This window comes from Conger conger, chromosome 7 (assembly GCF_963514075.1).
Source record: "Conger conger chromosome 7, fConCon1.1, whole genome shotgun sequence".
In the NCBI taxonomy this organism is placed as follows: Eukaryota; Metazoa; Chordata; class Actinopteri; order Anguilliformes; family Congridae; genus Conger; species Conger conger.
The window spans coordinates 51,973,034-51,987,476 of NC_083766.1; the positions used below are offsets into that span (position 1 = coordinate 51,973,034).

Sequence of the window (14,443 nt, forward strand, 5' to 3'; positions counted from 1 at the left end):
TTAGTTAGTTAGACAGACAGTAAGTGTATTAATCATATTAGTACTGTACACAACCTAGATTAGTAGTAGTTAGTAAGAATAGTGCTTTACAACATTTAACTACCAAGACAAAGCTGGAAGTAAGAAAACGTGAGTGACGAAAATAATTGGAAACCTGAAAATACCGTAAACACCTGAATAGCGGGGCATGCAGACAGATGGGTGACTAGACTGGCAAACATTCAGACGCAGACATAACAGGGGAGGACAATAGAGAACTGTAATGGAAAACATAAACCAGGTAACTATGAAAACATACAGAACAAATACAGAAACATTACACGATATGAAAGATTCTCAACAGCGGGAATAGAGTAGCCTACAGCCTACAGTAGCTTTGTGAACCCTACAGTTGCCTACATGTCAATATCCACTTCCATTAATTACAAGACAGTGGCATGAGTCCCATAATTCTTGAATAGAAGAATACATTTTGGTGCGGTTGCTTTAAGCAATATTTTAAATATTGTTTAGGCCTATCATGTTTTAGGATCTTTAGAATGTGCAGCTCCTGTTGTAGAAAATTAATGAGATAAATAAGGGTTTAACTGACAAATGTACACAAATTTGAAGTATCATCATTCAAAGAAAATAAATCACTTGCAATAATTTTCTTTTTTTCCAAGATGATATTTAACATCAGTATTTTTCTTCGCAACAGGTATATCTTTGGTCTGAATCAGAGGGTTTCATATATACAGGTATTGCATGATTCTGACATGGACAATTCTGATACAAATCAGATAAGGTCGCAGCTAAATCTTAGTAATAGGCAAGCTACCGCCAATGACATTGTGACCACCTCCCACAGACGTCATAGCGACATTGACCCAATGTTGCTGTCGGGGAAGATACAAGAGCTAAAGGTGTGTGTGTGTGTGTGTGGGGGGGGGGGGGGGGGAGCTGCTCTGGGGCTGCAATAGTCAAATGTGACTAGAGAGTAAATATACAAACCACATACACAAAGAGATCATACGGTGTACAACACATTATCTCTTTCTTGTATGCAGGGAATCTTTCATTTTAGGTTTCTTACATTTTCTAAAAACTCTGTTACGTATCTCAGTCAGTTTCAGCCCGTATATAATCGGGTTTAAAAGAGGGGGGATTATTAGAAACTGCAGTTCCATGAAGTCACGTAAATTCTGTGGGAAATCCTTTGATCCATATCGACTGAACATTGTGTCAAAAATAATCGCTGTTGTAAAGTTTATTAATGACAGTAAATGTGGTGAGCAGGTCTTCATAAATATTGTCTTGCTTTCCTTTGATTTTATACATGCACTGATCAGTTTCATATATGAGACCACAATAAAACCAACCTGTACTATTATTGTGAAGATTAAAAAAACCCCATAAGCATTATTGGTTGTAGTTGGTACACAGGACAGTTTTACAACTGACCAGTTATCACAGTAGGATTTATCAATGTGTGCTCCACACAATTGCAACCTGCTTGTTAACAGAACTGCAGGGGTCACAGTAATAAAGGTAAACAACCATGAAGACAAAATTAATCTGCCAGTAGTTTGTGGTGTCATTATGGTGTGGTAATTCAATGGTTTGCATATTGCAACAAACCTGTCATAACCCATTATCACTAAAGTTGCAAATTCACACATTATGGAACTATAGACTACAAATATTTGTAGCATACAACCATTGTATGAGATGTGATGAGTGTCATACAGTAAATCAGACAGGAATTTAGGGTAGAAACCAGCTGATCCATACAGTCCATTAAAACACAGGTTACACGGGAAGATGTACATGGGCTCATGGAGTGCTCTCTCTAGAATAATTGTCACAATCAGAGTCACGTTAAATAAAATAATTAAAATATAAACAAATAAAATAAAAATAAAGTATGTATATTTGTTGGCTTTTGAATCCTTAAAGCTAGAAAGTATGATCATCATACTGAAAGATATGTTGTCCATATGATGAATATGACCTGAGGGGAAAAGCAGTTTTTTTAATGAAACATTTTAATCAGCATATTCTTTAATTAAAACTTGAATAAAATAACCTGTTTACCACATTGTATTTCCATATTAACAGATATATGCAGAATATGGCAGAAGCACATGATTTCAGAATTCTCACAATAATAAACTTGTGGTTGTCTGACCTATATTGAACAACTGTTAAAACTTCCAAATGTATTTACATATTAACAGACACGATATTTGCAGACAGAAGCATATCATTTCGAAATTCTCACAATAATAAACTTGTGATTGTCTGACCTACATTGAAAATGGTCAATCTTAGCGTAATACTTTCGAATACTAATAAACATCATCCAGTATTATACAACTTCCAAATGAACCACATGACTTGAAATAACTGGGACTGAAATTTTAGAGTGGGAAGTAATTTGAGTGTGTTACCAGTAAGTAATTAGATTCCCATCATTTTGGATAGTAATGTGAGCCATTAGAGGATGTAGGCTCTAGTAGACTCACCTTTGGATGTGCCGCATCTTATTGAAAGGGGAACTTTAAGGACCAGTATTCATTAAATACAGGTTCATGTATATTAGGGGCCCATACAAATTTCAGTTGTTGAATAATCCAAGAGTACAATTATGCAGTTTCCCTGCTTCATTTTACTTTCAAAATATTTTTCAAAGTATCATTCTGGTCAATTATGAATAGCGCAGCATGTAGAATGTTTGTACGAACAATCTGAAGTGGTCATGAATTGTTCATTCTTACCAGTTTTCCTATAGAGAGATGGAGGTGTTCCAGGTTTTGTCTTGAACTCCCAAAGTCCAAAGCCAACTGCTGGACTGAACTGCAGAGTAGGAGTTTTTTTTTAAATCTCTTTTCTGCATGACGTAATATGGAATGTCTCATTGTGTGTCCTATGATAATATGAACACTGGGAATTAATTCATATCTTTACTCAACACATTTTCCAGAGATTTCTTGGTTATAAATATTTTGTTAATGCTTTTTCCTAGTTGCCAACAAACAATGCCAAGAGCCCATGTTCCTGTTTTGTCTATTCTCCAGACATTATACAAACTCACAGGATTTAGATGAAGCTTCACATACAGTTTATTAGGTATACCTGTACACAAGCAACGGTTCGAATCCGACCGTCTGACAATTTGTCGCATTTCTTTCCCTCTCTCTCGCCCCCATTCTTCCTGTCTCTATATACTCTATATACGACTTTCTATATACTCTATATACTGTCCAAAGCTGAAAAAGGCCTAAAAAATATCTTTAAAAAAAAATTAATATATTTTTTCATTCTTTTGTGGGTGTGTTAGTGTAAAAAACACATTTGACATTTCCAAATATTCATTTTCCAAAAGATTTAATTTTACAGAGACATTTTTGTATTTAATTTTAAAAAGTAACATATTACCAGAAGCAATTGACTACTTTTTACATAAAAACTTGAACAAGGCTGTCTGAGATCAGAAGCAAGTAGCCAACCAAAGTCTGCAGAAGAACTGTGGCAAGTTCTCCAACATGCTTGGAACAACCTCCCTGCTGATTGTCTTATAGAACTGCAGGACAGCGTTCGCTATCTCTGAGAAGTGATGCAGTTTTAACGCTGAAGGGTGGTCGCAAAAAATATTGATTTAATTCAGTTTTTAACTATTCTGCCAAATTACTAAAATGTAATCCATCCATCCATCCATCATCACCCGCTTATCCGGAGTCGGGTCGCGGGGGCAGTAGGCAAAGCCGGGTATTCCAGGCGTCCCTCTCCCCAGCAACGCATTCTAGCTCCTCCTGGGGGATCCCGAGGCGTTCCCTGGCCAGGAGAGATATATAATCTCTCCAGCGGGCTCTGGGTCTCCCTCGGGGTCTCCGCCCAGTTGGACGAGCCCGGAAAACCTCCAAAGGGAGGCGCCCGGGAGGCATCCTGATCAGATGCCCGAACCACCTCAATTGGCTCCTTTCGACGCGAAGGAGCAGCGGCTCTACTCCGAGCTCCCTCCTGATGTCCGAGCTCCTCACCATATCTCTAAGGCTGAGCCCGGCCACCCTACGGAGGAAGCTCATTTCGGCCGCTTGTATACGCGATCTCGTTCTTTCGGTCACTACCCAAAGCTCGTGACCATAGGTGAGGGTTGGGACGTAGATCGACCAGTAAATCGAGAGCTTCGCCTTCCGGCTCAGCTCCCTCTTCACCACAACAGTCCGGTGCAACGCCCGCATTACTGCTGACGCTGCACCGATCCGCCTGTCAATCTCACGCTCCCTTCTACCCTCACTCGTGAACAAGACCCCGAGATACTTGAACTCCTTCACTTGGGGCAAAGACTCGTTCCCAACCCGGAGGGAGCAATCCACCGTTTTCCGGCAGAAAACCATGGCCTTGGACTTGGAGGTGCTGACTCTCATCCCGGCCGCTTCACACTCGGCTGCAAACCGCTCCAGTGCGTGCTGAAGGTCACGGTCCGATGAAGCCAGCAGAACCACATCATCCGCAAAAAGCAGAGATGCGATTCTGAGGTCACCAAACCGGACACTCTCCTCACCTTGGCTGCGCCTTGAGATCCTGTCCATGAATACCACAAACAGGACCGGTGACAAGGGGCAACCTTGGCGGAGTCCAACACCCACCGGAAACGTGCTTGACTTTGTGCCGAGAATGCGGACACAGCTCTCACTTTGGTTATACAGGGACCTGATGGCTCGTAACAATGGCCCCGGTACCCCATACTCCCGCAGTACACCCCACAGGGTTCCCCGGGGGACACGGTCGAAAGCCTTCTCCAAGGGAAACTTGCTTCAGCTCCGGAGTCGATAAGGGCAGAGACCTTCCTAGTCTGCCCCTCCCAGGAGATGGTAACCGGGAAACAGGTGCGGTGTTTGGTGCGGCCAGTGACTAGTGGGCGTTGGCTTTTCCTGGGCAGTTTGAGACGAAGTGCCCCTCCTGGCCACCGTTCCACGACCAGGACGGAAGCCACATTGCTCCTCCTGAATCCGAGGTTCGACCGTCGGTCGGAGCCTCCTTTCCAGTACCCTAGAGTAAGCTTTCCCAGGGAGGCTGAGGAGTGTGACCCCGGTAATTGGAGCACACCCTCCGGTCCCCCTTCTTGAAAATGGGGACCACCACCCCGGTCTGCCACTCTACAGGTACTGTCCCCGACCTCCACGCGACACTGAAGAGGCGTGTCAGCCAAGACAGCCCAACAATGTCCAGAGCCTTCAGCATCTCAGGGCGAATCTCATTTACACCCGGCGACTTGCCACTGAGGAGCTTTTTGACTACCTCAGCAACTTCCGCCAGGGATATAGGTGCAGATTCCCCCGAGTCTTCAGGCTCTGCCTCTTCCACAGAGGACGTGTTGTTCGGGTTCAGGAGCTCCTCGAAGTGCTCTTTCCACCGCCCGACAATATCCCCAGTCCGGGTCAGCAGTTCTCCTCCCCTGCTGAAAACAGCCTGAGACAAGCCCTGCTTTCCCTTTCTGAGTCGTCGGATGGTTTGCCAGAACTTCCTCGAGGCCAACCGAAAGTCCTTCTCCATATTCTCCCCGAGCTCCTCCCATACCCGGGTTTTTGCTTCAGCGACTGCCGAAGCCGCAGCCCTTCTGGCCACCCGGTACCTGTCTGCTGCTTCAGGGGACCCCCGGGCCAGCCAAGCCCGAAAGGCCTCCTTCTTCAGCTTGACGGCCTCCCTCACCGCTGGTGTCCACCAGCGGGTTCTTGGGTTGCCGCCCCGACAGGCACCGATGACCTTCTGGCCACAGCTCCTGCTTGCCGCCTCTGCAATGGAGGCTTTGAACATGGCCCACTCGGACTCCATGTCCCCAGCACCCCCCCCGGGATGCGTGAGAAGTTCTTCCGGAGGTGGGAGTTCAAGACCTCGCGAACAGGGGCCTCCGCCAGACGTTCCCAGTTCACCCTCACTACACGTTTGGGTTTACCGGGTCTGTCCGGCAGCCTCCCCGGCAACTTGATCCAACTCACCACCAGGTGGTGATCAGTTGACAGCTCTGCTCCTCTCTTCACCCGAGTGTCCAAGACATACGGCCGCAGGTCTGATGATACGACCACAAAGTCGATCATCGATCTTTGGCCTAAGGTGCTCTGGTACCAAGTACACTTATGAGCTACCCTATGCTCGAACATGGTGTTTGTTATCGACAATCCATGACCAGCACAGAAGTCCAATAACAAAACACCGCTTGGTTTCAGATCAGGCAGGCCGTTCCTCCCAATCACCCCCCTCCAGGTTTCTCCGTCATTGCCCACGTGAACGTTGAAGTCGCCCAGTAGAACTATGGAGTCTCCGGGTGGCACCCTTTCCAGGATGCCGCCCAGTGACTCCAAGAAGGCCGGATACTCTGAACTGCCGTTTGGTGCATAAGCACAAATGACAGTCAGAGCCTTCCCCCCAGCGACACGTAGTCGCAGAGAGGCGACCCTCTCGTTCCCCGGGTGGAACTCCAACACAGTGGCGCTCAGCCGGTGGCTTGTGAGTATCCCCACACCCACCCGGCGCCTCTCACCTTGAGCAACTCCAGAAAAGAACAGAGTCCAGCCCCTCTCCAGGAGTTTGGTTCCGGAACCAGTACTGTGCGTGGAGGTGAGCCCAACTATATCTAGTTGGTACCGCTCCGCCTCCCGCACTAGCTCCGGTTCCTTCCCCACCAGAGAGGTGACGTTTCACGTCCCCGGAACCAGTCTGCGACGCCGAGGATCAGCACGCCCGGATCCCCGCCTTTGCCTACTGCCCGTTGGGCAAAGCACCCGACTCCGATGCCGACCCCTGCAGGTGGTGAGCCCACAGGGCGGCGACCCCACGTGACCAGTTCGGGCTGTGCCCGGCCGGGCCCCATGGGATAAGGCCCGGCCACCAGACGCTCGCCGACGAGCTCCCCTCCCGGGTCTGGCTGCAGCAGGGGGCCCCGGTTTCCCTTTTCCGGGCGAGGTAACTGGGTCTTTGTGTGGCCGTATCATGGGAGTCTTTGAATCGCTCTTAGTCCGGCCCCTCCCCCGGGACCAATTTGCCTTGGGAGACCCTACTGGGGGCTAACAGTGCCCCCGACAACCTAGCTCCCAGGATCACCGGGACACACAAACCCCTCCACCACGTTAAGGTGGCGATTCCTCGGAGGGGCTAAAATGTAATGTAAAATGTAAAGTACGTTTATTTAGGACCTTTCATTCGCACGGGCCGCCAAATAACGTAGGGATTTTACTCTCTACGCAGGGGTGCAGGTTGTGCACAAAAAGGGATTTGAAAATTTGATCTTCATCTAAGCCTGGTCCGTTTCTGCCCTGGAAAAACGCATGTTTATATCGTTGGTAAAAGTCTTTTGGACGTTCTGTGCGGCTATGTTTTACCTCCACAGATTTGATCATGGCTGTGGCCTGATCAAACCGTGGCAGGTACTCAGCTACCAACGCTTCACAAACCTTAGGATAGCTAGAATGAACCTTTGGTGGAAGTTGTTCCATAAATGTATGGATATCTCTGGTAGAGTCTTACCTTTTCTCGATTGGTTGCCCTGGGCAGATCCGAGAGACAGTAGGCAACTTCTCTCAAGTAACTCTGAATGTTAAATTCGGAGTCCTTGGGGTCAAATGTGCGGACATACTTCGCCATGGCCTCTAGCTCCTCAAAGCGAAGACCATGTGAAGTTGCACTAGTCTGCCTGTTTGGGGAAGGAGAGACTGAAATAACATCGGAATGGGAACACGTTTCATGCGGAGCTCGACGTCCTCAGTAGACATCTAGTGGTCTTTTCAGATAATTGCACTTGTGGCTATTTAGCTGAGAAAGCCAAAGAATGCCGAGATTTTGTTCTGGAGTCACATGACATGAAATATGAGCCAAAGCTCGTCTTTCTCACGCAGAGCTCCAAATAATGAAAGGGAATTCGTTATGAAGTCACAAGACATGAAATTTGAGCCAAAGCTAGTCTCCCTCACACGGGGCGCCAAATAATGTAGGGTCCTCGCACGGGCTGCCAAATAATGTAGGGATTTTACTCTCTACGAAACCGGGGTGCCAATTGATGTTATGTAGCAGTATAACTGCAAAAAGTAATCAGTCTCATAAAATTACTGTTATCAGAAATATTTTGTGCCTTGAACAAAGGAAAGTAAAAGTGGGTGTGTTAGTTATTGTTAGCTGTGAGAAGACTACTTGCGTAGTTTACTCTATATATGCGCAAAAGACGGCAAATCAATTCACGTACACACATATATATATATATATATAGCTAACAAAATAAATTCCAATGATAAGACGGCAAATATGGAAACACAGATTCACAAAAACAGTTAAGACTAAACTAAACACTGGCTATGCCTGAATGTTTGTTCTTACTCAGTCCATACGCATTGGATCCAAAAGACGTGCTGTCCTTATAGGACCTGCGATGATGCAGTGAATGATGTCCTGGAGAGGTGCGCAAAGCTGGGGTGTTCCCATCTTAGCCGCGCATTGTTGTCTGGTCCGCTCGGTTGCTGGAAGGATGTTTGCTGGTCCTTTTTCCGGGTGGAAAAGTTTGTTGCTGTTGTTCGTTGGTGAGCTTTGCTGGGGTAAACTGATGTAGCGTTCCGCGTACACCAGTTCCCCTCGCTATATGCCACGAAGTTACCGCAAGGTAACTAGGTGTGTCCGTAGGCCTGGTAGTGCGCTGTGCAGCATTCAGCCTCTGCCCGAGTCTCGGAGCAGATGAGCTGAAGCGAATGGCCAAAAAGGGTGCGTCGAAGAAGGGAATGAATAGAAGGAGAAGAAGAAGGATCCCGAGAACATGTCTTGCTCTTATACGGGAAAGTTTATTGATCCCGCCATTACGGGATTGGCTGAACCGAGCTAGACGTCATGCGGGGTGGACGTCGTGGAATTGTCCTGTGGGATTGTGGGAAATGTGGATCCTACACATTGAATTATTTTTGAAAGAATCTTATCTGTACAGAATGTTATACAGGTGCCTAAGACTATTGCACAGTACTGTAAGTGACTTTGATTGTGAATTTTTTGTTCATGTCAGACAGGGCGGTTTGAGTATCTCTGAAACTGCTTCTGGGATTTTCACGCACACCAGTCTCTAGAGTTTATAGAGAATGGTGCAAAAAACAAAAAATATCCAGTTAGCAGCAGTTGTATGGGCAAAAATGTCTTGTTAATGAGAGAGGTCAGAGGAGAAAGGCCAGACTGGACGGCGACAGTACCTCAAATAACCATGTGTTACAAGTGGTATGTAGAAGAGCATCTTTGAACACACAATGCGCCAAACATTGAAGTGGATGGGCTACAGCAGCAAAAGACCAATAAGACTAAATAAATAAGTCTAATAAATACCTAATTAAGTGCTCACAATTTCTTGCATCTCATTCATCAACATGTATTCTAATCAATGCCAACACACTTCAACCAAACATGTCTTCAAAAACCACCCAACATGGGAAGAGGTAGATAAATGAACTATTTAATAATCCCACTGATGACAGTGGAAAAAAGGTAACCAATGCTATTTTCACGTGAAAACTGTAATTCACATTAAAATAAAGGGGCAAAGTGCAAACATGCAAATTACCTAATGTGACTTATTTTCTGAAGATTTTAATTGACATGTTAAAACGGCCAATCGCACATGAAAATGTCCGGTTCACATGTGACATTTTCTTTTTGCTTGCAAACAATGAAAAGAAAGCAAAAAATATTCTGTAGCAGTTAGCAAGAATAATAATATTCATTAAAAAAGCACAATGCAATCTGGCTTGAGCACCTCCCTCTCTTCCTTTGTTACGGACAGCAAATCTGGGCAAGGTCCCCACAGGGTAGAAGGTTTCTGTATCCACCTGCCCTGTTGGTCCGCAAATTCCTCTGAGGGTTATAGTCTAGTCTGTGCCCTGTGTAGGCCTATGGAGCTAAATACAGTACAGCGGTTCGGCCAGGAGGTCCACCACACAGGCTGCCAGGTCCTCCAGGGTTATAGCCCTCGCCTTTTTGTACGGCTCTCCAGAACTACTGCTGCATCAGCCTGCCTTGGCTTTGTGATGTTTTTCTAAACCCCCTGGCAAAACAAAAATAAACCAAAAGAAAATGAGAAAGTACAAATAAAATGTTATCTGTCTGCATTACCCACCAGTTTAGCTCAGAGATGAGGTGGCCACAGTGTCGTATGGGGAACTAACAAGACAAACACAAAAATTATTTTATTTATTTTATTCAGTCCTTAAAATCAAACAAAGGAAATATTCACCATATCAGAATATGAATATGGAAGGTGGTACAAAAAAAGTCTAAAAGGATTCTAGGTTACAATGTCAAACTCTTACAGGGGCCGTGTGGCGAGAAGGTCCCTGCTTTTCAAACCTGAGATGGGTCCAATAGTTAGGCAGTTGGAAGAAAGTGTAATGATTTGCAGTGCATCACAGCTGCCATCATGCCTGTGAATGGGCCTGACACTGCATTGTCTTCCAGGCCACTGATACATTTGAGGTGCTGAGGGAAGAGTGCATGACAAACCATAGGAGAAAATGGAGCTACAACAGTCAAATGCAACTAGAAGAGAGTAAATGTACAAACCACATATACACATACATTATCTCTTTCTTGTATGCGGATGTAAAACCCCACAGCTAACCCAATGACGGAATTTAGCGGGGGCCGAAGGGGGTTTTGCGTGCTTGTCCTTCTGGCGTTGCTGGGAGAACATTAGTTGGGTTAATTATTATCCTCCGTACAAGAACAGAGCACAATTATGTTTAAGAATATACTGGGTCCGTTGCCATGGGTCGGATATGGATTGACCTGCCCCATATCCCGCTTATAGCTGGCCAGAAACGGATCAGTACAATTCTTAATATTCTCCGTTCTCAAACGGGGCCGTATTGTACGCTTAGTGGTTACTATAGTTTTACTCGTTTATCTGACTCCATTTAAAATATAATTTAGAAATTTGGGTTTGCAACTTACGCGGACCTCGGGAGTGATTACATTCGACTTGTACCTGCGCCACCATTACTCAATAGATGCTCCCGGGATTAGCATTACTGCTGAAATCTCAGTTCGGTGGAGAACTCAGAGGCTGAGGGTCCAGTCAACACAATACATGCAAACCTGCCATGATAGTTGCGAGCCCAGGTCGGCGTAGCATTAACTGGGCTCCTTAGAGCTAATTTGGCAGGAACCAGCCGTAACGCCCATGGGTTCCCTTCGCACCAGATTACAAGAGCCGTGCGTCCCCCGACCCTTAAGGGACAGAAATTGCTGGCCGCACAGCTTAGAACTTCCCCCTGAGTATTTCAGTTGTAACTTAGGCTGAAAAGGTACAAGATGAATTAGAGTCATGGAGATCACGCAAGTTCCAAACAAAATAGTTTATTCGCAGACAGGTAGGTTATTAGCTTTAGAATATCACAATCAAGTATAAAATACACAAATTAAGAATAGAAATAGAGTAAATAATCATACCTAGCCTGCTTGGACTACACACAAACACAGAGTATAGAATATGCCGTATGGAAAGTCGAATACGATCTTCCTGATACTTACATACACGTGCAATATGCTGTGTGGGAAGTTGAATACGATCTTCCACTGCTACACATACATACATACATACATACACAAGACATGTTGTGTGGGAAGTCGAATACGATCTTCCCAGATTGGTCTGTCTCCCTTGCTTTTATGCCAAATCATACGTTTGGAACCAGGCGGCAGTGCCATAAATCAACCCGGAGGGGTGGTCAAATCTGGAATTTAGACCCCCACCGTTGGGGGTTGTTGAGTAGGGAAAATGAGATGATTACCAGGAGAGGACGTGTAGGTTTTCCCTTGGGATACTGAAACTATAGTTTATTAAATTCCATTTGGTATGAAATGTATCTCATCCGATTCCTTGATTTTATCAGATCACATCCATACCAAACAGATTACCCTTATGTTTTATTATGCTGCAGTTATCATGAAACTTCCCTCCTGATTATCCATTTTACATGCAATTCCTGTTACCATTACATAAGACTTAATGCAATAATACAAGGATCACATGGGCAATGTTTTCAAGGTGTTACCGGGTGTATTTACTATCTTAATAGCAGTTTTGAATATTTAATCTAAGAGAGCAGTCACCGGTGTAATGACAGCAGTGCCCAAATGAGGGCACTGTGGCATTGTCCGGAGTCTTCCCCCTTGGAAGTGACCAGGTATGGGGTCACAGGGAGGTCACCAATGTTCGGGAGGATTCTTTTCCCATGACCCAACTGGCCTTGGACCACTCATACATCTTAACTCCCCAACATTGGAACCCCAGCTCTCAGGCCCCTCACACATGGCAGCCCTTCCTGACCTTAACCACCATGCTACAGGCCGCCCCATCATATCTATGAATGCTGTAGTTGGGAGTTTTCATGATAACTGCATTAAGCTGTAAATATGTTTTTGTGCCTCTCATGGTAATATACCTTTTGGATAAACCTGATTTGGGTGAATGAAAGGAAAGGAGACATTCCAGACTGTTTGGTTTCTTCTCCTTATCTCCGAAATCCAGGCCTTAGTTCTTGACCGTAAAAGTGAGTCACCCATCTATAATTTACAGCCAGGCCCACCAGGTAGGGGGCTAAAACACATGGCTTCTACAGAGACAGCTTTTGCCCAGTTTCCCCTCGGCTCCTGAATGGTTGTGATATCAAAGGTAGACTGTTACAAAAACTAGACCATTACACCAGTCACACTGAACCAATCAGAATAACACCAAACATCACTATATTCTGACCTGGGATTATCATGAAACATCTTTATACCATCTCCAATATTCCTGTTCTGGAATGTGAGAAAGGAAGGTGCCTCTAAGAATCCTTCTCTAGCTCTCCCCCACAGACATGTGTGCCAACGGTGTATGCTCCAGGAGGGGGAAGTCAGCAAGCTGACCAGCGCATGAGACCAAATGTTACTTATGACTGGCTTACACGGACAATCTTTGATTTTAGGTTTCTTGCATTTTCTGAAAACTCTGTTACGTATCTCAGCCAGTTTCAGCCCATATATAATGGGATTTAAAAGAGGGGGGATTATTAGAAACTCCAGTTGCAGGAAGTTACGTAAACTGTTTGGAAAATCCCTTGATCCGTATCGACTGAACATTACGTCAAAAAGAATAGCTATTGTAAAATTAATTAATGAAAGTAAATGTGGTAAACAGGTCTTTATAAATATCTTCTTACTCTCCTTTGATATTATGCATGCATTGATCAATTTTATATAAACACAATAAAACTGGCATGTGCTATTACTGAACAGATTAAGAAATATCCATACATGATATTAATTGTAGTTGGTACACAAGACAGTTTCACAACTGACCAGTTGTCACAGTAGGGGATCCACATAATCTCAATCTCTTTGTTAATATAATTCCAATGAACACAGCGATCAATGGAAATGACCATGAATACAAAATTAATCTGCCAATAGTTTGAGATGTTATTATCCTGTGATAGTCCAATGGTTTGCATATTGCAACAAACCTGTCATAAGACATTATCATTAATGCTGCATACTCACAAAGTATATAACTGTAGATTATAAATGCTTGTAGTAGACAACCATTGTATGAGATGAGATGAATGTCATTAAATAAATCAGACAGGAATTTAGGGTGGAAGCCAGCAGTTCCATACAGTCCATTAAAACACAGGTTACACAGAAAGATGTACATGGGCTCATGGAGTGCTCTCTCTAGAATAATTGTCACAATCAGTGTCAGATTAAATAAATTAATTAACAAATAAACAAATGGAAAAACAACAGTATGTATATTTGTTTTCTTTTGCTTCCTTAAGACCAGTAAGGGTGAACACCATATTGAAAGATATGTTGTCCTTATGGTGAATTAAATGTTCACATCAACCATCACAATGGGGAAAAAATGTGATCTAAGTGACTTTGACCATGGAATGATAGTTGGTGGCAGGCAGGGTGGTTTGCGTATCTCAGAAACTACTGATCTCCCGGGATTTAGCAGAGAATGCCATGAAAAAAAACAAAAAAACCCAGTGAGCAGCAGTTCCTCGGGCAGAGACATAGGCCAGATTTCTCAATGAGAGAAGGGCCAGACTGGTTGAAGGTTACAGTAACACAGATAGCCACTCATTACACCAGGGGTATGCAGAAGAGCTTCTCTGGACACACAACGCGTCAAACCACCAAGTGGGTAGGTTACAGCAGACTTAATAAGTTAAAAAAAGAAGTCTAATGTACAGTACTGTGCAAAAGCCTTAGGCACCTGTATAACATTCTGTACAGATAAGATTCTTTCAAAAATAATTCAATGAAAGGTCCTAAATAAATGTACTATACATTTTACATTACATTTTAGTAATTTGGCAGAATAGTTAAAAACTGAATCAAATCAATTAAATTGACATCCTGCATGCCTGGAATGTTCTCCTGTAGCACCAGCCCT

General features: G+C 44.3%; 1 protein-coding gene and 1 pseudogene across 1 annotated transcript; both read right to left on the reverse strand.

Annotated features, from left to right (window-relative positions):
• Positions 1–1,028: 1,028 nt before the first annotated feature.
• On the reverse strand, positions 1,029–1,979 carry LOC133133308 (olfactory receptor 52E4-like). The gene has a single exon (XM_061249416.1). The coding sequence runs from the start codon at positions 1,977–1,979 to the stop codon at positions 1,029–1,031; it is 951 nt and encodes a 316-aa protein (XP_061105400.1).
• Positions 1,980–10,306: 8,327 nt separating this feature from the next.
• Positions 10,307–13,841, reverse strand: LOC133133309 (olfactory receptor 52D1-like; annotated as a pseudogene).
• Positions 13,842–14,443: the final 602 nt, after the last annotated feature.